Source organism: Corvus hawaiiensis, chromosome 12 (genome assembly GCF_020740725.1).
Source record: "Corvus hawaiiensis isolate bCorHaw1 chromosome 12, bCorHaw1.pri.cur, whole genome shotgun sequence".
Classification (NCBI taxonomy): Eukaryota; Metazoa; Chordata; class Aves; order Passeriformes; family Corvidae; genus Corvus; species Corvus hawaiiensis.
This window is the reverse complement of record NC_063224.1, coordinates 10435562-10459212: the sequence shown is the minus strand read 5'-3', so window position 1 is coordinate 10459212 and position 23651 is coordinate 10435562. Positions and strand designations below refer to the sequence as shown.

Sequence of the window (23651 nt, the reverse complement as noted above, 5' to 3'; positions counted from 1 at the left end):
CCTACATAAATTAATTGCTAAAATATTTTCAACTTGCATTCAAAGATTAAATGTTGTATATGGAATTACATCAGTATAAAGGATCAATTTATACATAACGAATTAACTACTGCATTCAGAATGCTATAAACTGACCTTTGTACATGCGAATAAATTGTGTAAAACTAATCTATTTTTATGGAGTAACACTAACACTTAGACTAAAATTATTTCCTCATTTGTCCCCCCAACTCACTACATTTTCACCACAACACTACAGTGTTTAAAAGAATTCTCTGCAGATAAAACAGGATAAAACTGTTGTGTAACTGCAACCATAGGCCTAAGCCTGCATTTCTTGCACAAACAAAATTTAGAAATGCTCATGGAGTGTTTCCCTCTGGAGTCTGTAATTTGAGCTCTTAATCTTTAATGTGCAGAGCCCGTTATCACATACTAATTTTAATCACATTAACCTTAGCAACTCCTAATTCTGAATATTTATCTTACAACTGTGAGACTAAGAAAAAATTGCAATCAAAAACATTAAATTATTTTCTCTTTTCTTGAAAAAAATCCCTTAATGCTGTTTGTAAAAATGAAAGAATAGGGCATATTGTACATCTAAGTAAACCTCTCCCAGGTTTGCCTTCCTTTAAAGCAAGCTTTAAGTCTCTTTATCTTCTACATGGAAAACACACATCTCTAACTCTTTATTGATACACGTCAAAACCATTATTGTTTGTAACAGCTAGACAGATTCTCTTTCTTAGCAAAATAAATTATTTAAAAAAAAAGAAACTGAAGTCTTAGGCCAGAAGAAGCAGTGAGTGCCTTAGAGGCTAACTAAGTGTAAGTGTAAATATCAGCCATGAAGAGAATCAGCTTATTGTGGGGAAAGGCCACTCCACAGCGAAAGGAAGCGGGAGGAGGCAGTGGGTGAGGAATTGCTAAGAAACAGAGTAGCTCCTAGAAACGAGTTGCAGCTCCCCACTTTTTACCTGGATGAGATCTATAATGAAGCAATCCAATAGACAGCCTCAGGCTCCTCAGCCCTTTCAAATCTCCTCCCTGGCCCAGTGACACTCACAGAGGGAAGCCCTGCTCACTACACTAAGCCATTGTGTGAGGGAGAAGAGCAGTGTGTACGGAACGCGTCGGCAGCTTCCGCCTGTGCCATTCCCCTGAGCCAGGTTCTCATTTCTTGTGACAATCACCTAATTAGGTGGGTCAAGAATTGCAGAAGATAGAAGAGATTCATTCTTCCTACATGCCAGTTCTCCTATTTGTAAAAATGAAGGCAATGGCTCTTCCACTCCATTGTAAGGCACTTAATAAATGTTAATAACAATTAAGTCAGTCACATCTCCCAGACAACACTGTCAGATCTTTTTTTGCAGTATTTCAGAACTATTGGGCTCAGGAGGGAGCTTCCACAAGCTCCAGACAGAAAAGGACTCACGAATTCCACCCTTCAATGCAAGAGGTCACAGAGGGCTGTGCCACAGCAGACATTTCACAAGCCCTGAGGAGCAAGAGTAGCACATGCCGCTGCACTGCAGATGTTTATGGGTCAGCACTGTGAGTGCAATTTCCTGCTGGACAAAGCATTAAGATGCTCTAACAGCTAGTAGGACCGTGAAGTCTTTCTGGTTAAGAAGTCGAACTAGATTCAATTTTTTGAATGAAAAGATATTTTTCTTTATTCCATCTTTATCAAGAAACAAAACAACTACTGGTTATGGAAAGAGCTGTAAAAAAAAAGACACTGGCTTAAAGAAAGCTACTAACATTTCTTCTAGTACCCACCTTCTCCATTTACTGCTCTCACTCATAATGTTCATTGAAGTCACTGGCATATGTTCATTTACTTAATGCAGCTCCACACAATCACCAAACAATATAGCAATGCCATATTACACCATGCAACATTACTGATATTACACTATTAGCAATACTCTACCTAATGAAGTTTATAAAGTCTTCACGTTTGGGCATTACGGAAAGATGAAGAATCCTGCTTCGAAATAGCTCCTGCCTTCCAATTCTGCTCTTCCCTTCTTCAGCATTGCTGAGACCATCTCACTGAGCTCATCTGGGGAGGACAAAAATAGAAAGAAAAGAACATACTTATTACAGTTCTTGTCACCTGCACTGCGTGACTTTCTCAACAGGAACGGGAATAAAGTTGACATATCTGGAAACATTAATTCTGCATTTTGTAAGTGACTGAACCCAGCACCACAAAGGAAAGTGCCCCTACTGTAATGCTTTGCTTAATGAATCATATCATACTCACAGCAGATTACTTACCATTAACTCTGAACAGGACTTAATATGGTTAAAAAGACTGCAAGCCCAGATGCATTCCAGCTTTGTACTAGGTCTCTTCCCATATTCAGGCAGGCACAGGACAGGATGGACTGCTGGGTTCATTCTCCCTACAGTGGGCCTCACTGCTTCTCTCTTGGATGCAATCTATAAAGATTAAAAAAAGGGACATATGGAGAATGAGGGATGGAACAAAAATACAGTATTTGTCACTAATTCAGACAGCATGTTTCTCTGACAAACAAGGATTACAGACTGAGCAATGCAAGGGTTTCTTCACCCATTGATCCAGCACGTTTGTTAAATCCCACAGACACTGTGTTAGTATCACATCCCACTGGATGATGTTCAACCATGCATGTTCCAAGAGGCACACCACAAACAGGTGCCTATGGAAATCAAAGATCTGAGGAATGTGAAAGTTTAATGGCATTTTGCTAATGAACCAGTAACAGCATTAATAACCTGCTCTTGGTCAAAAGCACAACAGTCTAAAAATTATACAAGCACGAACACCATTTTACATCTGAACATTTCTGAGACAAGCAGAGCTCCTGTTAGGTAAACTGAGGCTGAGGTTACATGAACAAATCTAGGTCATAGGATGTGCCAGAAATGCAAGAAGAAAACAAACCCAGGTCTAGCCCCTTGCCTGCTACCAAGTTTTCCCATCCCTTCTCAGCCAGTCTAAAAGTCTCTCCACCCTTCTGCAGCCTCCACCCTCTCAAAGAACTACCTGGATGACCTCAGCTTAAGTTTTACTTAGGGACACAGCAACACAGTGTATACTACAGGAAATATCAGCAGAATTTTAACTAAAACAATAAATCAAATACTGAAATAAACTTAAGAAAAAGCATAAAGGAAAAAAATACCTTTAAAATTACTTTTGAAACTTAGGCTCTACAGAGCTGTCCTCTTCCCAAGAGACATTCATGGAACTTAATGCCTAGAGGAGCTGGGAGACAGCAAGGTCCTTCCTAGATAAAAGCCAGAAAGTCAGCACAAACAAAGTAATTCTTGCACTGCCAATATCATAAAGAAGTTGTAGGCACCTTTTTATAATGACAGAGTGTTCTTAATAAAAGCTTCAAGCAGGTTTTACAACTGCATATTATCCAATGAAACCAGTAATAAACAGCACTGTAGAATTATTTAGTGCAACTCCAATACGCTGAGAGTCTCAACCTCGGTTTTATTTATCACACAGGCTAAAATGTTAGTTCTTGTCTTTAGAGTAGCAGCCAAGCCTGTAGCTATCTTTTATCCCAGCACACTGCCATCTGGATATTGATACTTTGCTCTGGGATATGAAAGAAGAGCATAGTTACCTAACACAGCTTGATTGAAAACACAGGACCTACATATTATACCATGCATTATTCTACACAAAATTAAATCTGAAGGGCAGGAAAATTTCTGTAGATGTCATCAGAGAATATTTCAGAGGTAAATGCTGTGTTCTTGATCCGCACTAGAAATGCTAAGAAATACAGTAAAAAAATATGTGCTTACGAAAAGAAAAAGCTCGTTTTTGCTCTGTTGGGGAAAAAAGAAATTGCTCAGGAAGGTGCATCTCCTTCTGGAAGAGCAGGAGAGTCATCAGTCACATGTTCATTAGTACAGTAAACTCTGTTATGGTGATCCATATTCACCTTGAAAGGTCCAACCGGTTTGTTTTTCTCCTCAAGCAGTGATTTATATAATAATAAAAAAAAAATGCTAGTTCTACAAATACATTCACGTTAATCTGCAAAAATCAGCTTCAAGAATCATCTACATCTGCATTACCGACATTAAGGAATACAGACTAAAAAGCTCTAATATTAATAAAACCCTGGAAATTATAAAGAATTCCTTGGGTGTAAGGCCAGAAAGGCTAGCTGGCTTCATGCTTCAGAGAGGTACTGCTGAGCTCTTGCAAACACTGGTCATAAAGACTGCAAATATATGTAAGTAAAGCAGATAAAGAACAAAATCTTCGGAACACAACACTGCTATTAAGTCACCCACCTCTAACACCCACACCGGAGACCAGGTTACAGCTACAGGAGCTCCCACCATGCTGCAGCACCTGCAGGCAAAAGAGAATTTGCCACCATGAGGGAAGCTATGGGCTCATGTACATCCCATAAAACGGCACAGGGAGCCACAGCCATCCTTCCCACTGAGCTGCTCCTCATTTGCTGTAGGAGCCAACTAACAGTAGATGTGGCTTGCTTCAAGTGAAAAACTTGTTTCAGACATGAAAGAGAGCAGTTTTTTATTTTTTACTCAGGGTCTATTTTCTGCATATGTCCATGGAACTGTAAGTAAAATAAACCCTCAAGACATTCTTAACTTAGTCCATACTATGCCAACAAATTCAAGCAAATAATGGCATTTAAGTTAATTACAGGAAACTTCAAGGAAACTGAAATACAGTTTCAGGTTCTCCCATGATACCGTCAAGATCTTTGGAGTTACATGCTCAATACAATAACTAGGTGCTTGAAAGGTTTGTCAGCTGCACTTCTGTATTTCATTCCACACACTAAAAAGGTTTGCTGAAGCAATTTAAAAAAAAAAAGACTGGAACTGATAATCAGGTTTTCTTTTAGCAGACAAGAAGAGATTTAACATAGACAGGCTTGGAGAGAAAAACAAAACTCTAAGCTACCTAATACCCAAATGCTAGGGACGGAAGAGTTGTTCTTGGTGTTCACGAGTTTACACCTCGCTCTCAGACCACAAACACAGAGAGTGTGAACAAGGAGCATCTCAGGCAAAGGAAGCGCAGGCAGAAAAAACAACAGAGCATCTGAGGGTGTCTTGCCCAGAGAGCTCCTTCAGAGACCCCTCACCCAGGCTGAGAGCCACAAACACTGGCACTTCCACTGCGCTGCCTGACCCTGGAACTCCCAGCACTGCACCTGAGGGAAGCAGTGTCTGTGGGAAAGGGCCCCTAAGTTTTACAGCCAATATTTTACATGCGATTTTTTAGCTCTTGCCTAGTTAATAATGTATTGATTTAACACACAAAGACACAGGCCCCTCCCTCCTCTTTGCAAGCTAATTAGTTTTACTTCTATGATAGTGCAAAGATGAGAAAGAAAATTTTCTTTTCTCTTAGTGCCTAATTTAAAAAATGAATATTCACATGTATTTATTTTCCTCTGTTATGAGTTGTTAATACTTTTAAATATACTGTACAAAACATCTCTTCTCAGATGTTTCCAGCAGCAATTTCCACTACCGAGTCTCACAGGTTTTTTTTTTCATAGGACAGCTTTAAATGAAACAAGGTATCTTGTAGGGGAAATACTTTTTAATTTTTTTTTCTTTAAGAGGATTCCCTTTAGCATCACATACAGATCTCCTGGTAATATAGTCACAAATTGAACTGGAGAAACAAATTATTGAGTGTCTAAGGTCAGGTATTCTGATAAAGAAATATCAAAAAGGTTTCGACAAAACAGCCTCCTTCTCATCTACCCCTGTAAAAAGAAAAAAAAGTTGAAATGATCTCCTAATGCATCTCCCTTCATAATTCATGCTGAAAGATGACATTTTCTCAGGATCTTAATTAAGATAATGATGAACACCTGTGTCGGCATTCTTTGGCAAGACAGCATTATCCATCATAATCTTTTAAGTACTCTCAAAAAAACCCAACAAAATCGCATGACGGAACCAATCTGTTGCCTCTCCTCGCACTAAGTTTTACATCTCAGACACACAGAAGAACGATTAGATCTTTAAAGACTGCAATAAAAACAGGATCGTTAGATTTTAAAGTTTCAACAGAAAGTAGCTATTAAATTAATTAAATTAAGGTGTATCATATCCAAGATAGCCAAGTTTAACTCCATTCACTACAAGCCACCTGGAACCAAACCACTTACAGTTAGAGCCTACCAATAGCTGTACTTTTAAAATATAGTTTGCTGTTACTTTCAGGAACATCCTGCCTCTTTTTAACCTCCCAGAAAGAAAATATTCTCAGCTGATCCTTACTGTACATTCATGCACTAATTTATTAAGCCATTTTATGCTGTACCACACATATTTGCACACCCTCAACGAAATTATGCAAAAGAAATCAATGTAGAAAAACAAATATGCAAGTTCAAATATTGCTACATTTTGTGCAGTCATCTCAAATCCAAGTTCCTCTCATGCCAAAAACCCTGCTGGAGTCCAACTACTAAACTAACCAAAGACCTTTTAAACAGCTTTGTGGGATCAGCCCATCAGATTGAAAGCTACAAAAATAGTGATTCTAATTATTTATTTATACAAGCAGAATCTAAATTCACATGCTGGAATTTAAATAAAGTGAAGAGTGCATAAGCAGCCTGTAAATCCTTCCCACTGTTAAATAAGGTTTTAAGGGCAAGTGTTTTCTCTATGACATTAACAATTTATCTTCCAAAAAATTATGAGAAAAATATACAAAGTCCAGAATTTTAATATCAACTTGCACTGATACAGTTTCACTGGCAGCTGCAAAGTACACAAACTCCTGACACCAAGAATCCATCCATACCTTCAAATGCACATACCTTCAGCAAAAATGAAGAGAAGAAGCAAATGTATTCTCAAGCCCCACATTTGTTAACAGAACTGATGAACAACATAGGAGTCTTGAAACAAACTTCTTATTTCCCTTCGATCAAACGGCTGAAAAGTCCTGCAAAGCAGATTAGTCTTAGGCTTTCACGTTTTAATATGCTGCTATCAGAGGAAAAGGCTGCTGTGACTAGTCATTCAGTAGAGCTATCAGTGTGCAAATAAAGCAGAAAATAGAGACATCCTTAAGAAATGAGTCTCAAATTTGATATCAAGTGAAGGTGACAACCACAGCGATAAAACTATAAACTAAATGTTTCAAGATCTTGAATAATTATCTACAGTTCTTTTAAAATTGCAAAGAATATAAAAGTAGCATAATACAGTGAGAATGTCAGTTTGATAGGCACTTACAATCCTGATGGCATAAGAGTCCTATCACTACGGTTTATTAATCAGCTCTGGTATCATGTTGCAATGCATGAAAGTATGCATGAACTCACCACAGTTTCCAAAATGTACGCCTACAGAAGAAAGATTAGTGGAACATCAGAAATAAAGAGGGTAATTTTACATGATGTTAACCTTACCTCCTCTTCAAAAAAGTCAGATGCCATGGGAAGATGGTTAAAACTTCTGCTTCTTCCTACAAAGAAAGGAGCACGGAAAAGCAGTTAGTTATTCTAGTCACATATAAAATGAATGTTAAATGTATAAAACTTTACCAGATGATATCTCACTCCCTGAACAAGGGGGATTGTCAGAGGATTATGACAGAGAGCTTTTGAGTGGAAAAAGAAATGCAGTGCTCCAGAGCGATCGCTAAAATTAAGCCGGGGACAAATACCGGTGACACCGTGCAGCTGAAAACTGATGAAAGTGCACACCTGTGTGGATTGAGCATGTAAGCGTGCGAGCCGGGGATGGACCCGTCCCGTTTACCGGGGCAGAACCACACAGAGTTTAAAGAGACGAAATTCCGCACACCGCACATTAAAAAACTAAATTAAAAAAAAAAAAAAAACCCAAAACAAAAGGGGGGCGAGGGGGGTGCAAGAGGATAGAGGGAACGGCCAGACCGAGCGCGGCTCGGCAGCAGCGCCGAGGAGGAGCCGAGCCCGGCGTGGTCTCGCCAGGTCCCGCCCGGCGCCGCCAGGACCGGCGCGGGGCCGGGGCCGAACCCGCAGCGCGGCGGGGCCGGCCCGCGCCGCCCGTCAGGGGGCGCCCCCGCGGCGGGGCAGCGCCGCCTCCGAGCGCCCGAGCGGCTCCGCGGCCCCTGCTGGCCCCGCTCCCTCACCTCGGGCCGGGCCGGGCCGGGCCGGGCCGGGCTGTGCTGAGCCCAGCGGGGCTGGTCCGGGCCGGGGGCGGCCCCGCGGCCCGCAGCGCCTCCGCGCGCCGTCCTGTCAGCGCCGCCTCCGGACTCCGCCGCAACCGCGCCCGAGCTGCCACCGCCCCTCCACACCCCGCGCTGAGGGACAGGTCCACGGGCCCGTGGAAGAAGCGGAGCGCCCGCCGCCGGCGGGGGGACAGCCAGTCATGCGCCAGGACGGCCGGGGGCGGGACTGGCGGGGCCGCGGCCTGATGGGTACTGTAGTGCAGGGCAGGGTAGGGCAGGGCAGGGCAGGCTACTCTACTGTACGGCGGGCAGCGCCCGCCCAGCGGGCCTCCGTCCTGCCGCGTCCCCCGCGAAGACAGCGGGGCCAGCGCGCCCTGCCCGGCCGGCCCTTCCCGCGCAGCCCCGGCCCTGCAGCGCGGCCGCTCGGCAAGTCCCAGCCTGCGCCCAGCCGGGGGGCTGTGGATGTCGCCGCCGGGACGGAGCCCCGGAGACGGAGGGAGGGAGGGAGCGGGGCGGCGTCGGTGTCGCGACGGGGACACGGGTACCTCCTGCCCCGGCCTGCCCGTTTTAAAACACACCCCTGCTCCTCGCGTCGCCGGCTACGTCCCGCGGAGGAGCGCGGCGAGAGCATCAGGGTCGGAAAATGCAAAAGTTACAAAATAAAATCAATTCTAAAATGATAAATCTAATGATATCGCCCCCCTCCCTCAACCGCAAAAGGCATGGCGGGTCCCGATGGCCGGGGGTCCGCGGCCGCTGGAGTAGCTCCTTTCCTCAACCGCAAGGGAAAAAAAATGCGAGAAGGGAATAAATCGGGATATGTTTCTGTTGGGAAATCTATCTGGTGGAATCACAAGAGATTATATCTTCTGATCGGCAGGGATTTATCCCAGTTCATATGGTTTTAATCTGCTTTCGCCTCGACCCTTCAATGAGCCGAGGGTGGGGAGAGGATACCCTGTGTGTTCCTTAGATCCGCGGGCAAACCCTCGCTCTGAGCGGTGTCTGCGGACCTATCTCAGCCCCCTCCGCTCCCCTCCGGATCGCCCTTCTCCCGCGACCGGCGCTGGGAGAGACTAAATCCGAGCCCCACGAAGCTGATCCCCGCTCCTGGCCGGAGCCCCACCGCCGCTCCGGCCGCACAGCCGCCGCAACAGGTCCGGCGGCGAGGCGGCCCCTGCTCGCGGGAGTGACCGGCCGAGCAGCCCAGCGCTGCCGGACCGGACCGGGCTGCGGCTCTTCCCCGACGAAAATCTCCTTTTTTGTTAAGGAAATCAAAACTAGCATCAGCAGCACTCCGCCGTATATCCCACCTCCAGTGATTTAGCGGAGGGAGGGGCAGGGGCAGAGAGCACGAGGAGGGGTGGCTGTGCAAGGGGGAGCCGGGCGGCTAATAAATCTTATTAAAGATCTATTTTTTTTTCATATACTGATTGGCTTGCATTCCGGCGCAGCGCGGCTCCGCACGGTATTTAGCACATGCAGAAAGTTGGAGCTGATCTTAAATGGCTCGGAGGTGACTGCAATCCAGGAGCCGGCGCACTTGAGCCTCTGAGCGCTGGGGAGGGCCAGGGAAGCGCGGAGCCCTCCCGCTGGTTGGGCCCGGCCGCGGCAGCCCAGCGGGGTCCTGCCAGTCCTTCCACTGACAACACCCCGCGAAGGAGGAGCCTCGCCGGGCCGTGCTGAAGGCGTCAGGAGCTGCAATTTCCAACTTAGCATCTTGGCAGGACCCTTCGGAAAGCGAGAGCGAGGAGGAAGGGGAAAAAAAAAAAAGCCCCCCAGTGCAAGGGGGAGAGAGAGAGAAAGAGAGGAGGGGGGGAGGGAAAGAGGGGAAAGCAAGGGGGGGAGAAAAAGGAGGAAGCGGTGCCCGGCTGCAGGCGAAAGCGGAGCAGCGGCCCCGGCGCAGAGCAAGGTGCCGCCGCTGCCCAGCGGGCGAGGGCGGAGAGGCGCCCGCGAAGCCCCGGCCGCAGCCGCCCCAACCCGGCAGCGCGGCGGCTCCCTCCCGGCGCCTTGGGCTCCCGGGTATATGTGTGCGCCTGGCCATGTCGTATCCTCAGGGTTACTTGTACCAGCCGTCTGCGTCCTTGGCTCTCTATTCCTGCCCGGCGTACAGCACCAGCGTGATCTCCGGACCCAGGACCGATGAACTTGGGAGATCTTCTTCGGGCTCCGCTTTTTCCCCTTATGCCGGATCTACCGCCTTTACCGCCCCTTCCCCGGGTTACAACTCCCACCTCCAGTACGGCACCGACCCGGCCGCCGCCGCCGCCGCCGCCTTCACTTCCTACGTGGTAAGAGCAGCCGCGGGCAGCCGGCACCACGCCGGGCACGACGGCATCCCGCGGGCGCCTGCCCCCCCCTCCCGGGCCTGCTTTTTGTTCCCATTTTATTTTTGAGATCTCGGGGACAAAAGGGAGCGCGGCTCCCCGCCTCGCCGCCCAACTTTCCCGCACCGCCGCCGTGCGCTGCCGCACACTGTTGCTGGCGGCAGCGGCTGGCAGGGCCGGGCGCGGGGGGAGCCGCCGGCACGGCTCGGGCGAGAAGGACCGGGGCAGGCGGGGACTGGTTTCATTCCCTATTAAAAGAAAAAAATAATATGTATAAAAAGCACCAATCGTAGTTCTGCAACAATTAACTTGTTGTGATTGAAAAGGGAATGAACCCAGGACCGGTCGGCGAGGGGAGAAATCCGGGCGATAAATCCAGGCAACTTTCTCCTGCACGGCGATAATTAGGTTTAAATATTGCAGAGCTCTAATCCCATGGCCGCGAGCTGCTCCGCGGGGCTGTGCGGGGAAGGGAAGGGGAAGGTAGGGCACTTAGGGCACTGCGCCGCCGTGCGCGCCCGCGGGGCACCGCGGGGCCAGTCCGGGTGCGGGACATCCACACCGCAGAGCTGCGGCCACCGCCAGCGCCCCGCAGCTCCCCCAAAAAACCAGCGAGTTTTGCTCAGCTTCTCTTCTATGTTTAGGGCATGGTTTCACAGTTCCTTCTTCCCTTTTTCTGTATCCTTTTCTTTTCTCTTTCTTTTCTCTTGCCTTTCCCCCCCCCTCCCCTCCCCCTTTTTTTGTTTCTCTTTTATAGTCTTTTTCTCTTTTCTCTTCTTCCCTTTATTTTTTCCCCCTCCCGTCCCTGGGCAGGGAGGAGCGGCCCAGCCCGTCCGGCCGCCTGGGCCCGGCAGGTTGTCTGCCGCGATCGCAGGGCGGGGGGGAAGGCTCCGGTCCCCCTGCCTCTGTCGTCCCCCACGCCGCGCTGCCCACTTGCTTACCCGCTCCTGTATTTGGGGCAGAGCCGCTGATTGCTGCAGGCAGCCGGTGGTCTCCTGGGCCGGAGACTACGGGCCCCGGCGAGCCTCAGGCCCTTCCTCCCGGGAAAGAGCCGGGGAGAAGCCGGACCGGGCCCGGCGTTGGGGGAGAGTCGGCGGGGCGCGGGCAGGGGCCGCGGGCAGGCCCTGGCGTTGCCTTTGCCCTGTCATTGCCGCCCCGCGGCCGCCTGACCTCACCCCGCCGGGCCGCTCTCCCCTCTCTCCCCAGGGCTCGCCCTACGACCACACGCCGGGCATGGCCGGTTCCCTGGGGTACCACCCGTACGCGGCGCCCCTCGGCTCCTACCCCTACGGGGACCCCGCGTACCGCAAGAACGCGACGCGGGACGCCACGGCCACTCTCAAGGCCTGGCTCAACGAGCACCGGAAAAACCCCTACCCCACCAAGGGCGAGAAGATCATGCTGGCCATCATCACCAAAATGACCCTCACCCAGGTCTCCACCTGGTTCGCCAACGCACGGCGGCGGCTCAAGAAGGAGAACAAAATGACCTGGACCCCACGGAACCGCAGCGAGGATGAGGAGGAAGAGGAAAACATCGACCTGGAGAAAAATGACGAGGACGAGCCACAGAAACTGGAGGAGAAGGGGGACCCCGGGACGCCGGACACAGGTAGGACAGCGGGCTCGGCCGGGTCATCGCGGCCGCGCCGTCGGGGCTGCCCCCGGCCCGGTGCGGGGCGGCCGTGGCCTGGCGGCCTGTTCCCCCGAGCGGGCAGCCGGGGCGGGGGGAGCCGGCGGGCAGCGGTGCGGGCCTGGTCACGGCGGGGACCGAGGGGTGGGCGGCGAAGTGGGTGGGCGGGTTTGGGGGCGCAGGGCGAGCCCGAGAGCTGTCCCCCCACCCCTGTCCTTTCTCCCCCTACCAGGAGCGGCGGATCCCAAGGCAGCGCCGGGCTGCGAGCGCCTCCAGGAGTCCCCCGTCCCCCGGGAGGCCGAGAGCGGCCTCAGCGACTCGGATTGCAAAGAGCTAGCGGAGGAGCGGCTCGACGGGCCGCCCGTCCCCCACAAGGCGCCCGGCGCTTCGCCGCTGGGACCGTGCCCGGGGGGCCGCGGGCCGCCGCCGGCGGGCGGCGAGGAGCCCCCGCCGTACCGCCCGCCCTCCGCCGCCGCCGGGCCGCCGCACGCCGCCGACCTGCACCCGCTGCTGCCCGCCGCCACCGGCGCCTCCGTCATCCACTCGCCGCAGCAGGCAGCCCTCGCCAAGCCCAAGCTCTGGTCGCTGGCCGAGATCGCCACCTCGGCGGACAAGGCTAAGGAGGCCGGCGGCGAGGCTGCACCCCCCGGCCCCGCCGTGCTGGGCGGCGGCGGCCCGTCCCGCTCGCCGCCGCGGCCGCGCTCGCCGGCCGCGCAGTGCCCTTTCCCCAACGGGGCGGTCCTGCCCCGGCCGCTCTACTACACGGCTCCCTTCTACCCCGGCTACACGAACTACGGCTCCTTCGGGGCCCTGCACGGGCACCCCGCCGGCGGCCCCGCCGCCGCCGCCCCCGGCGCCCACTTCAATGGATTAAATCAGACTGTCCTCAGCAGAGCCGAGAGCCTGGCTAAAGACACTAAAATGATCAGGAGCCAGTCCCAAGTAGACCTTTGCAAAGACTCACCTTACGAACTGAAGAAAGGTATGTCCAACATTTAATATCGGCTTCTCCTCCCTAACCCCTCCCGGGACTGTGGTTTTGTTATTTTTTTTTCATTTTTTTAATTTATTTGAGAGAAATAATAAATTGCTTTGGCAGTTATTTTTCCAGTACCAAAAGAAAAACAAAACAAACAGAAAAAGACCAGCTTCCCCTCCCTCCCACCACCCTCTTCAAAACTTTATAGAGTCTATTTGAAATGGCTGGGTGGAAACTGCCCAGAAATGTCTTAAGCAAGTGAAAAGCAAACGAGTGACACGCTCTCTCTCACACACACAAAGAAGAAAAATTTGTATTAAATCTTATTCTGTATATTTAATGTAGCTTTTTTGTATTTAAATTGATAATACAGTATCTTTGAAGTAAATTATGAAATCAAGACAACTGTACAGGCATTAATGTTGTTTTCGTAATATAAATATATACATTTCTGTGTCTTTTTCCGAATTGTTTCATAGTTTTAAAATATATATATACAAGTTTAATTTAATTTTTTATGCCTATTGTTTTTTTTCCTTGGGTGTGAGTTAAAGTATAATGCAAAAACAAAACAAAAAAAAAAAGGAAATAGGTTATACGTATTAGATTAAAAAAAAAAAAAAAACCCTGCAGCCGCCTTTGTAAAATGCAAATATTTAATTAAAAGAGATTTTTAACAGAATCAAAACCACTCTCTTTTTGCAACTGTTAGATACGTGCATAGCTGCGGAAAAATAAAAGCACGTCTTAAATGAGACGCGGGGCTCAATTTTGGATCTCACTGAAGACTTTTTGGGAGTGACAGGCAGTTTCTAAAAGGTCGGGGGGCTCCGGAGGCGAGAGCCGCCCGCGGGGCCAGGAGAGGCGAGCGGCGGCGGCAGCGGGACGGGGCCGGGTGCGGGAGGGACGCTGTTCCCGGAGGTGAAGGCTTAAATCAGGCCACGCACAAAAGCACTTGTTAGAAACACCAAATCGAAGCGCAGTCCCATCTTTTAACCTAATTACTCCCAATCAGTGTCGTGTTTTATGCAAAGCAATCAGCTGGTGAACTTTGCTAATGAGTTCGATTTTCTGCCAGATTTAGCCCGCGTCGCTGCAGCAGCGGTGCTGCGGTGGCAGCCGGGGCCGCCGACTGCACGGGCAAAGGCGCTCGGTGAGGCGGGGGCCGCCTCGGCCCCTTTCCCTTCCCCGCTCCCCAGCCCCGGCGCGCAGCACCGCTGCCCCGGCTCGCGGGATGGGGCTGTTCAGGCGGGGCCCGCGGGCGCGCAGCCCCGCGCAGGGCCGGCCGCGGGCGCGGTGCTCCCGGCGCTGGCAGGTAGGTGTCACACTCGGCCCGGGTTTGGCTCCCGCCGCCCGCTCGGCCGTGCGGGAGTCCCGCGGGGCCGCGCTCCGCGCTAAGCCCGCAGCGCCGCGGCTGATGGTGGGACAGGGGCCGCGCCGCCGGGGCAATCCCAGCCACCACACGTCCCTTGGGTGCGGGGACAGAGAGCGCCCTGAGCCTCCTCCGCGCCGTTCTGCCGCTCCACAGCCCAAAGCAGGGAGAAGCAGGTCCCCGAGCGGATTAGGGGCACCCCAGCGCGGAACCCCCAACCAAAAGTCAGTCCCTGCCGGTGCGGCTGTCCCAGCAAAGAAATAACGGCGAGGACTGTTCCAGCACCCAGCCTCGGGGACGGGTTTCTCCTTGTTCAGTGTGGATTTTGTGTGTGTCAGCTGTACGCTGACATAGACACTGCTGGTGTGATGGGAGTATGACTGGGACCTCTGGGGCTGGTGCCCAGACACCCCTCGGTTTGCTTGGATTTTTTTTTTTTTTTCTTTACGAATCATAATTATTTTGTAATCTCTTCAACTTTGTCAGAGCCATTTATTAGCTGTAACAGGTTTATTCATGCATATTTACATTTTACGGGATTTTAAATAGTAGTTTGTATTTTGAGTTTTAAAGATGCAGTCCATATTCGCTTGGTTATACAATTTTTTATGCATAATCTGGTTTAAAATCAAAATTGTTTCAACTGAATGTGCGAAGAGTCTAATATTCCTGGGATAATAGTATGTTATTTTGTCATTCTTTAATGATAAATGATTTTTTTAAAAACGCTCGAATTGCTCCGTTGGATATTTCATTTCCAGTCGGTGAGACCTGCGGGCAGGCGTATTTTTCGCGCAGCAGTGAGCTTTACTGGACTCACCTGCCTTGTTTAAAACGGGATAAAGTTCTCGCGGCGAGGGACAGGGTAGAGCTGGGCCGAGTAAAAGCGGCCCCGATGTGCGGGGCTGGAGGCAAAGCGCCGCGGGCCGCCTCCCGCCGGGCTCTGCCGTTCCCGTCCCCCCGGCGGAGACCGCCTCCGGCTGAACTCGGGGGAAACTCCCTAGCGCCCTGTGCTACAGGGAGCGACAAAGCCTCTCAGGACCGCGCTCCCGAGACAACAGGTTCCACAGAGGAACGACTACCTCAAAATAAATAGGTTTCAATTATTCATCTAGCTATGGATTTCTTTTTTTTTTTTAAATTGTCGTTCTACCTTTCCGCAGTTGATCTTCCCATCTCTGAAAAAGCTATTTTGCAAAGCAGCTTAGGAGCTTCGCTCGTTCAAAAGCCCTATTCCTTATACTCCGAGCTATTCTGAATAGGTCTATTAGCGATCTCAATACGGTTTTCGTTTGATGTATAAATTCCTAAGGGAATTAACCGTTTCCTTTAGGTTGCAGCCTGTCGCCTATTTTAAACCATAACTATTATGGTAGCCCAAACGATTTCATACAACAATTTTATTCATCACCATTTTCCCCTGCCACAGCAGATATACTGTATAGCCATTCTTTAACACAAGCACGAATTTACCAGTTTCTTTTCCCGTAAGAGAGTAGGGGGGAGGGGGCAGCGTTCGCCTTTTTTGCCCCTGGCATGTTAATTTGTTGTTAAAAAAAATAAAAAGAAGTGAGGATATCTTAAAATAAAAATAACGCCTGCTGCCAGTCAGAGCTGCCGTGGGTTACTCGGGAGCAGCCCTCGGAGCGGCCGGGAGCGACTCTCCCGCTGGGAGCGGAGCCCTCCTGGGGCGCGAGCAGGGTCGCGGGCCGCCCCGCGGAGGTTTGGGGCAGGAGGACTTCGCTGCCGCTGCGAAGCGCTTTTTGGGGAGGTGAGGGGGAAGAGCGGGCTTGGCGGTGGCGTCCTCCAGACTGGGCTTTCATCAGCGCGCCTGGCAGCAGGTGCTTGCCCAGGGGCGCAGGTGGGAACGGCCCAGCCACCGCGAGGCGCAGCTCCGCTCCCGGAAGAAACCGCTCGCCCCTTTCCGTGCCCACTCCCTCCCCTTTCCGCCCCGGACCCCACGGCAAGGCCCTTGACGGGGCTGGGAGACCGCGACCCCTATGCCGCCCGCCTCGACGGCGCGGGTCGAGCGGCGCAGGTGGCAGCGGGGTGCGGCACACGGGCCGCCCTCTCCCGCAGGTGACAGTCCAACATCACCCCCAAAACCTTCCAGGGCGGCCGACAAGCGTGTTGACCTGACTGGCCCGGCAGGGCCCACGAGTGGGGCCGCAGGAACAGCTCAGTCTCCAGGTCGACGCGACCGCGGACCGAGGATCCGGGACCCTAGAGGAGACATGCGGGGGCTCCCGGCGGAAGCGGCAGCTCGCCTCGGGGAGGCGGGGCGGCGTCCCCCGCAACGCCCGTCCGAGCCACGCGCCGTGTCCCCGGGGAAAGATGAGGCTTCCCCGGAGAAACCCGGGCAAGTGTCCCGAGGTCAGCTGTGCCCATTCCGATGGGCCTACCGACACCTCAGCGCGCCCGGGATGACAGGAGCCCAGGCGGGCTGCTAGCCCAGGGCTGCAGCCATCGGTCCCATCCATCCCATCTACGGCAAAATTCTCTCTGTCCTGGAAGAAAAGAGAGCTGGGGGTGCAGTCGGCAGCCAGCACAGCCCCCGACCTCCGGCTGGGACCCCCCTGTACCTCCAGTCCCGGTTCTCAATTGCGGGGACGGAGGGCGAGAGAGGCAGGGAGCCTGGCGCAGCCCTGCTGCTTCCTCTTTCACGCTTAAAAACAAAACAAATCCTAATTTAGACCCTCAACACCCCGGACCGTGTTTACATCCCCCCCGCTGCTCTCCCCGCCAGTGTTGCTTTTCCAATTGTCACGATTAACCTACGGGGCTCCCGCTCGGCGCGGAGCCTCCGCGGCGGCCGGGACGGCGCGGTCGCGTCTAATTGGCTTATTGGACCTCCCCCCACACACCTCCCCCGCCCCGGCAAGAGATTCTGAACAGCATCTTCTCTTGTCGTGCCTAGGAACTACGTGAAAGCCCCTCCGCCAAGAAAACACGGGAAATCACACGGTCAGCAAGTTTAAAGGAGGTGAATAAAAAATATCACAGGGGGTTGCAGTAGGGAAAAGTACAGGAACTTCAACCCAAAACTGAGATGAGTTTAGAAAAAAAAATCCAAAAGAAAACAAAGGAAAACTCGTCCCCACGGCCCGGTCCGGTCGGCGCCCAGCGTCGGTGCGCAGCCGCGGGTATTCCTCAGCCGGCGGTGCGGTGCGCCCGGCTCCGCAGTGTTCCGCCCGTCCCAGCGGCAGCAGCCAGGCTCGGGGCAGGCTTGGAGCGGCACGAGAGTGCCGGGGAGCCCGCCCGCCCCCACCCCCACCATCCCCCCGCTCCCCTCTTTCTATGACCTGCCACGATTATTAGTAAGGACATCTGTGGCTGGCAAGGGAACAAGTGTTACCAAAACCAGAACCGGCTGTTTTTCCAAATGAGCAATATGTTAATTCCTCATCCCCCCTCTGGTTTCTTTAAAACCTGGCACAAATACATCAATAGCGGAGAATAAGGAGCCTTTGCAGAGAACAAGTGGCAGTTTTGAATTTACCTTTTGTGTGCGCCTCAGATGCAATCTTGAGGCATTTTTTCCCTTCTCTCCCACAGAAAAAGAGTGTTAATCTGCCCTGTCTTGGGACCCAAAAGGATTGGAGTGGAGTAGATATTCACTGGGATCACATAGGGGAATGAGGGTCTTGCTTTATTGAATCATCAAATCCCAGGAATGAAGCTCTTAATTAATTATGGGTGCTAAAAATTCAGGCCAGCTGTTTCTTTTTACTTGGCTCTGACAGAGAAAGACAAAGTCTACATCGAGATCTTCTAAGGCGCATTCAGCATAAATCAGCGCCCTCGGCGGCGCTCCCGGCCGCGGCGCGACCCGGCGGTGACAGATGGCGCATTGTCCCCGCATTCCTCCACCGCGCCTTCGTGGGCGCGGAAGCGGTCGCCCGGCGGCGCGGCCCGACTGAAACCGGGGACCTTTCTCCGCCAGGGAAAGGGCTCTCCCGGGACGGGCGAGGGGTGAACGGGCCGCGCCTGGCCGAGGTGCCGGCCCTGCCCGACGGGGCGGCCGCGGAAGAGGCTCCTGCGCAGGCTCTGCCTTCTCTTGTCCGAGAGCGCTCCGCAGGCGCCTCCTCCGCCCCCGGCAGTCCCAACGCGCCGCTCCCACCCCCTGCCCCTGTTCCGAGGCTGCTGCTGGATCCCCGGCAACTAAGCCCTCCTCGGCTTCCCTCGCTGCACCCAGCACCCTCGGCGATACCTCCACGGCAGCACCTAGCGCTGGCGCGAGGGACACGGGCCACCCCAACATGGGCGCTTCTACTTTTCCCCCGAAGGCAGCAGCGTTTCCTTGCGCGGCCGCGGAGTCTCCCGGGAGAGTTGCGCCGGGACCCGCAGGGGCAGGAGGCAGCGGGGGTCGCAAAAGCGCAGAGAGCCGCGCAGGAGGTGCGGCTTCAGGGCCCGGCCTCGGCCCGCCGGCTCACCTACATCCCGCTCGCCGCCACCCTCCCCCTCTTTTGGGGGGCGGCTGCGTTCGCTGAATACCCCGTACTCAACGGGAGCAGCCCGCGCTATTTTCATGGCCAGTTTGCAGGCGAGGGGCGCCCGCGGCGGGCGGGGCTGCCCGAGTCCCTCTCGCCTCCTCCTGCACGTTTTCTGGCAGGGAAATCTCTGCCGGTTCACCTCGGCGGGGCCGAACACGGCGGGAGGCTGGAGCGGGGGTGCTCAGCGACTCCCCGGGGTCGTACCCGGCCGGGCGCTTCCAGCCTCCTCAGCCGAGGATCTCTTCACCTTCAACTACCAGAAAATAAATGTCCCCCGCACGGCTTTACTCATCTGTTATAATTAGAGCATGTGCGAACTCGCAGAGCGCCGGGAGCCCGGCCGGGGTTGATGCAGGCATTTGTGAAATAACCACCTTTTTCTGCCGCGGCGGTGCTGCGCGGGCAGCCCGTCAAGGGCCGGCTGGGGCCGCATCCTGCCCCGGGGCCGCATCCTGCCCCGCGCCCGCCCTGGCTCGGCTCGCCCCTTCGTCCGCAACGGGAAGGGAGCGGCTTCGTCCAGATACCGCTTTTCCCCCGAAATTGGCTCTTATTTGCCTAAAGCTAACCACAGACCTCTCCACGCTCATGGCTGATGGATGCAAATGTAAATGTGCACTTATTTAATTGGATCAGGTCCCAAGATAAAAGAGATAAACGGCTCCCAGTTTGCCAAGTTATTTTCAGAGGCATGCAGTGATGTGTGGAGGGAAAGTTAATGAAGAGGAGAAGAGACACACTGTACTTAAAATACCTCAGGTCTAGACTCGGGGAGAGGGAAGCATCGAGCTCCGCCGCGGCGGATCTGCGGGGGGCTCCGCGCCCCGGCCCCGCGCAGCCCTGCGCAGTGCGGCTCGGCGGAGCCGCAGGTACCGCACGTACCTCCTCACCCAAGCCGCGGCGGGCGGGGGGAGGCTGCGCCATACGCGGTAATTAATGCTCTTCCCCTCTTCCCTCCACCAAAATTGCTCTCCGTTACTGCCGTCTCCCCTTGTTCCTCCCCATGTTCTACATCCGTATGCATGAGACATTAACAGACGGTTATTGATACAAACATAGTTTTTGTTGCTAAAGGCCTTCCAAAACAAATTCTCCGGCTGAATGCCAATGTATGCATGTTGGCTGGTGACAGCTGATTAGTGAAATGATTTACGGCCAAGTTAAAAAAAAAATGATACTGTCAAAAGCAGCAATTTGAAAAAAAGATAAGACAGTACAGCCCCAAGGCTTCCCACTGTAAAGCCACCCAACAAATCTAAACCTACACTACAAATACCTGAAACACTCAAGGAATCAATTGGTCGCAGATTAAATACAGTCTGTATTCTCACTCGCCCTGGTAATCTGTAACTCTCCACAGGAGCAGCCCCTCGATTTATGCCTCTTGCCTCACCTGCGGCAGGGCCGGCTCCTGCCCGAGCTGCCCTGCCGGCCTCCCAGCATCTCTGCAATTGGAGACTTAGGCCTCCTTTTTGTTTCAAGACTTTTTCTCTCATTAATTGATTAAAAAAATCCCCCTTCCCTCATTTCTCTGTAGCTCTTCTTCATAAAGAAAGCTTTTGCTCTGCAATAAAGTAAGAGACTTTGATCCCAGATCATCCTCTTAGGCCTTCCAGCTGAAATCAGCGGAGAAACTATGTGGAGTTATTGTTCGCACTTGCTGCACTTCTGATTCAGAAAGGGCTGATTTATTAGCTTGTCAAGGGAAGCATTGTTCAGGAAGGCAATCAAAAAGCACTTACCTAGCTAAACTAAAATTACTGCCTTTTCAGTGGCTAATTTGTATAACTCCCATGGAGGAACTTGGGTAGTGTTTGATGAGGCATAAAATGATGATTAATGAATTTATTGGCCTGCCGCTCATCAAATAGGAGTAGTATATCTTTCCTCTATTGGGCGTTGGGTCTAATGCTACACGTCTGTGTAGAGCAAGTCCAATATGATCTCCTTTTTAGCCCCCTTTTAACCCCCATGACCTGAAGAATATCACCGTGTAACAGAGGCAACATCAGGGGACTGCAAAGACAAAGAGCCCGTTTGATAAAATGGTAAATGAGAAATGCGAGGAAAGTTGCTGCAGGGACAGATCTGCTCAGTTTTCGGCTTTCAATCACTTTGACTAGTGAAGTGGGAAGAATGTAGAAACTAGATAAGGTGTGAGAAGCGAAAAGAAAATGACAAACCAATTTTAACTTTCATAAAGGATCCAGCCAAACAACTTCATTGCTACTTGAAAGAACGAATGAGTGCGGGAAGTGCTGGGATTCCCGAGCAATCAGGCACACTGCAGCACCTCACCACCCAGCCATGCAGGGAGAGACAGGGAATATGCCTCCAAACTGGCCATATCCAGGGCCAGCATGTAACCTGCTTTGTACTCTGATCAGACTTGGTGCAACCATTTTGAGCCCATACATTTTATTTCCTTTTTCCTCCACCAAAACAGCTTTCTCCTCTGCTCAGTGTTTAATGCTTGAATCACTGTTTTGGAGCTAAGGGCTTCTGAGACAAATTACATACTTTTTCCTCTTTTAAAAGCCCATACTAAATTACTTGTGATTCAGTGCCCATCTGGATACATATGTGACCTACAGGGTATCTTATGCACTACATATTGCTGCTTTGAACAGGTTAAGACCCCCAGAAGATCAGAAATGTTGCTGACATTCTCAAAAACTTGTTAAAATAACTTTGCCTGAGATTTGGAGTCAGAGATCTTCCCAGGGTTGAATCAATTTAGCTCTTAGCTTCCAAGCACAGTTCCCCGTTCCTGCAGCTTTGAAGCTTGTTGAGAGATCTGCAGCTTGCACATCTCCCAGTGAAGATGCACATGCCTTAGCTGGAGCCTGCTGCCAAAAAACCTTTTGGGGTTTCACTGAAGTACCCTCAGGCCTGTGTGTCAGCAGCCCACCGTGCTGAAGACTGAGAAGGTACAAGAACATTTTGCAGAACTACTGAAGTGATCAACACTTGCTAGATGATGTGATGTTTCAGGCTCCAGTAAAGCTTGGAGGAGCGGGAAATGGTAACATGGAGGTGCCTGGCAATCCCAGCAGCCTGTCTTCCCTCTCTGCCCCTTCCCTTTGTGCCTCTGCACGCAAAGCCAGAGCACGGCCTGCTCTGCACTCCTCCAGAGGGGAGTCAAGAACTGAAAGCAGGCTGTAGGTGAAGTAGTGTGAAACTCCTTCCCTTTGCTCTCTCATGTTACCATGCGGTCTCTTCTGTATTTTTTTCTTTCCATGACCTGGTCTGTTCTCGGCTGTATTAGATGATGTCTGTTTTCGGAAAGCTGTTTGGGAATTGATTGAGGCAAGTCTAGATCTCAGCCCAGGAAGGCAGGAGAATTGTTCTCCTTAATTTTAAGGAGACCTCCACTCATATTCTCTGAGAAATGCTCAAATTTGGCTGTTCCATATTAGATAATAATTGTGATTTGAACATTCTTGTTTGCAAAATAAAAGGTATTTAAGATACCAAGAATTGTTCATTTTTCAGATCTGTTTAGAAATAGTTTCTGGAATGGTAAAAGGGATATACTCCTGACCAATCTTTCAGCTCATCAAAACAAAACTTTCCTGAGATGACACACTGGCTTCCTTGACAAAAGGAATAAGGCATCCACCTTATGTTTACAAGATCAGAAAACATTTATTTCGATTCTACCAATTGGTATTTGTCTGAGACACTTTTAGCTGAAATGATCCTCTGGAAAATAATGTTTATAAACATCCCCGAACAAATAGTATTCTCCTGACACAAGCCTACCATCAATGTACCTCTCAACAAGTTTTATCTACAAGTCCTTGACCTGTGACTGCTTTTACAAAGGCTCTCTGTTCATTAGCAATTTAAGGTCACTTTAAGTACTTGTGTCATGAACACATAACACAGCTGTAAAATATATGTATTAAATACCAGCTGCATTAATATAGGGCTTTATTTTCCTCCACTTGGCTCCCCAAAGCAACATGATCTTACACATTGATGAAAAAAGACATATTTGCATAATTACAGCAATATCGTAAGTCTTTAGTGCAATAGACCTAAGAGGCTGATTTATCATTAAATATGTATGGCTAAAAGTTACCATGCTGGGTAGTGTGCATAGCATTAGACAATGACAGTTTTGGGACATAATTGCTTTAATGTGGGCAATTAAGACTAAGTGCATGTGATTTTAGTGTCTGCCCTACATTCCTCTGAATGATTACAATGATCAATACACATGATTTGTAAGTCGCTTCCTATTGATCGAATGGTAAAATGTTTGACCTTCCTTTGAGGAAGTAATTTGCTAAATTATGACACCACGTAAAGTCTTTCTTGGTTCAGAGGTGAGGGGTAATGGTGCTCAGAATTAGAAAAAAATAAAACCATTTTTCCTCCTTTTCCTGAAAGTCAGTGTCTGTAATGTCTCCACCAATTTGCTGACCTCACCTGTGGAGGGAGGAGTCTGGCACCTTCGTCTTTGAAACTAGGGAAAAAAAGGGAAAAAAATTGAACTGCAAACTCAATCCATCTTTGCAAGAAATCTTCTTCATGAACTTTATCTGTTTACTCTATGCCAAGTCATGAGGAAGTTCTTGACCACAAGACCTCTGTTGTTTGCAAGCAGCTGTAGAAAAAGTGTAGCAGCAAAGTTGGGGAGCGGAG

The 23651-nt window shown here is 50.9% G+C and overlaps 1 protein-coding gene and 1 long non-coding RNA gene across 15 annotated transcripts in view; one reads left to right on the top strand and one right to left on the bottom strand.

Annotated features, from left to right (window-relative positions):
• LOC125331995 overlaps positions 1-23651 on the bottom strand; it is a 379455-nt gene that overhangs the window by 31079 nt on the left and 324725 nt on the right. For 2 of the 14 annotated variants that reach the window (XR_007206332.1, XR_007206333.1), the window contains exons 1-7: positions 7749-7954; positions 7452-7507; positions 6855-6982; positions 4324-4384; positions 3186-3290; positions 2293-2457; positions 1943-2074 (exon numbers count right to left, since the gene is read on the bottom strand). This is a non-coding gene — a long non-coding RNA (uncharacterized LOC125331995). Of the gene's footprint in view, positions 1-1942; positions 2075-2292; positions 2458-3185; positions 3291-4323; positions 4385-6854; positions 6983-7451; positions 7673-7748; positions 7955-8158; positions 8202-11465; positions 11613-12655; positions 12672-23651 lie in introns of those variants that run through there. The other 12 variants (XR_007206331.1, XR_007206334.1, XR_007206324.1 and 9 more) reach the window with 11 other exon arrangements.
• On the top strand, positions 10027-13637 carry IRX5 (iroquois homeobox 5). Its single transcript, XM_048316482.1, has 3 exons — positions 10027-10488; positions 11731-12136; positions 12390-13637. Exons 1-3 carry the CDS (start codon positions 10240-10242, stop codon positions 13154-13156), a joined length of 1422 nt encoding a protein of 473 aa, XP_048172439.1. The 5' UTR covers positions 10027-10239; the 3' UTR covers positions 13157-13637.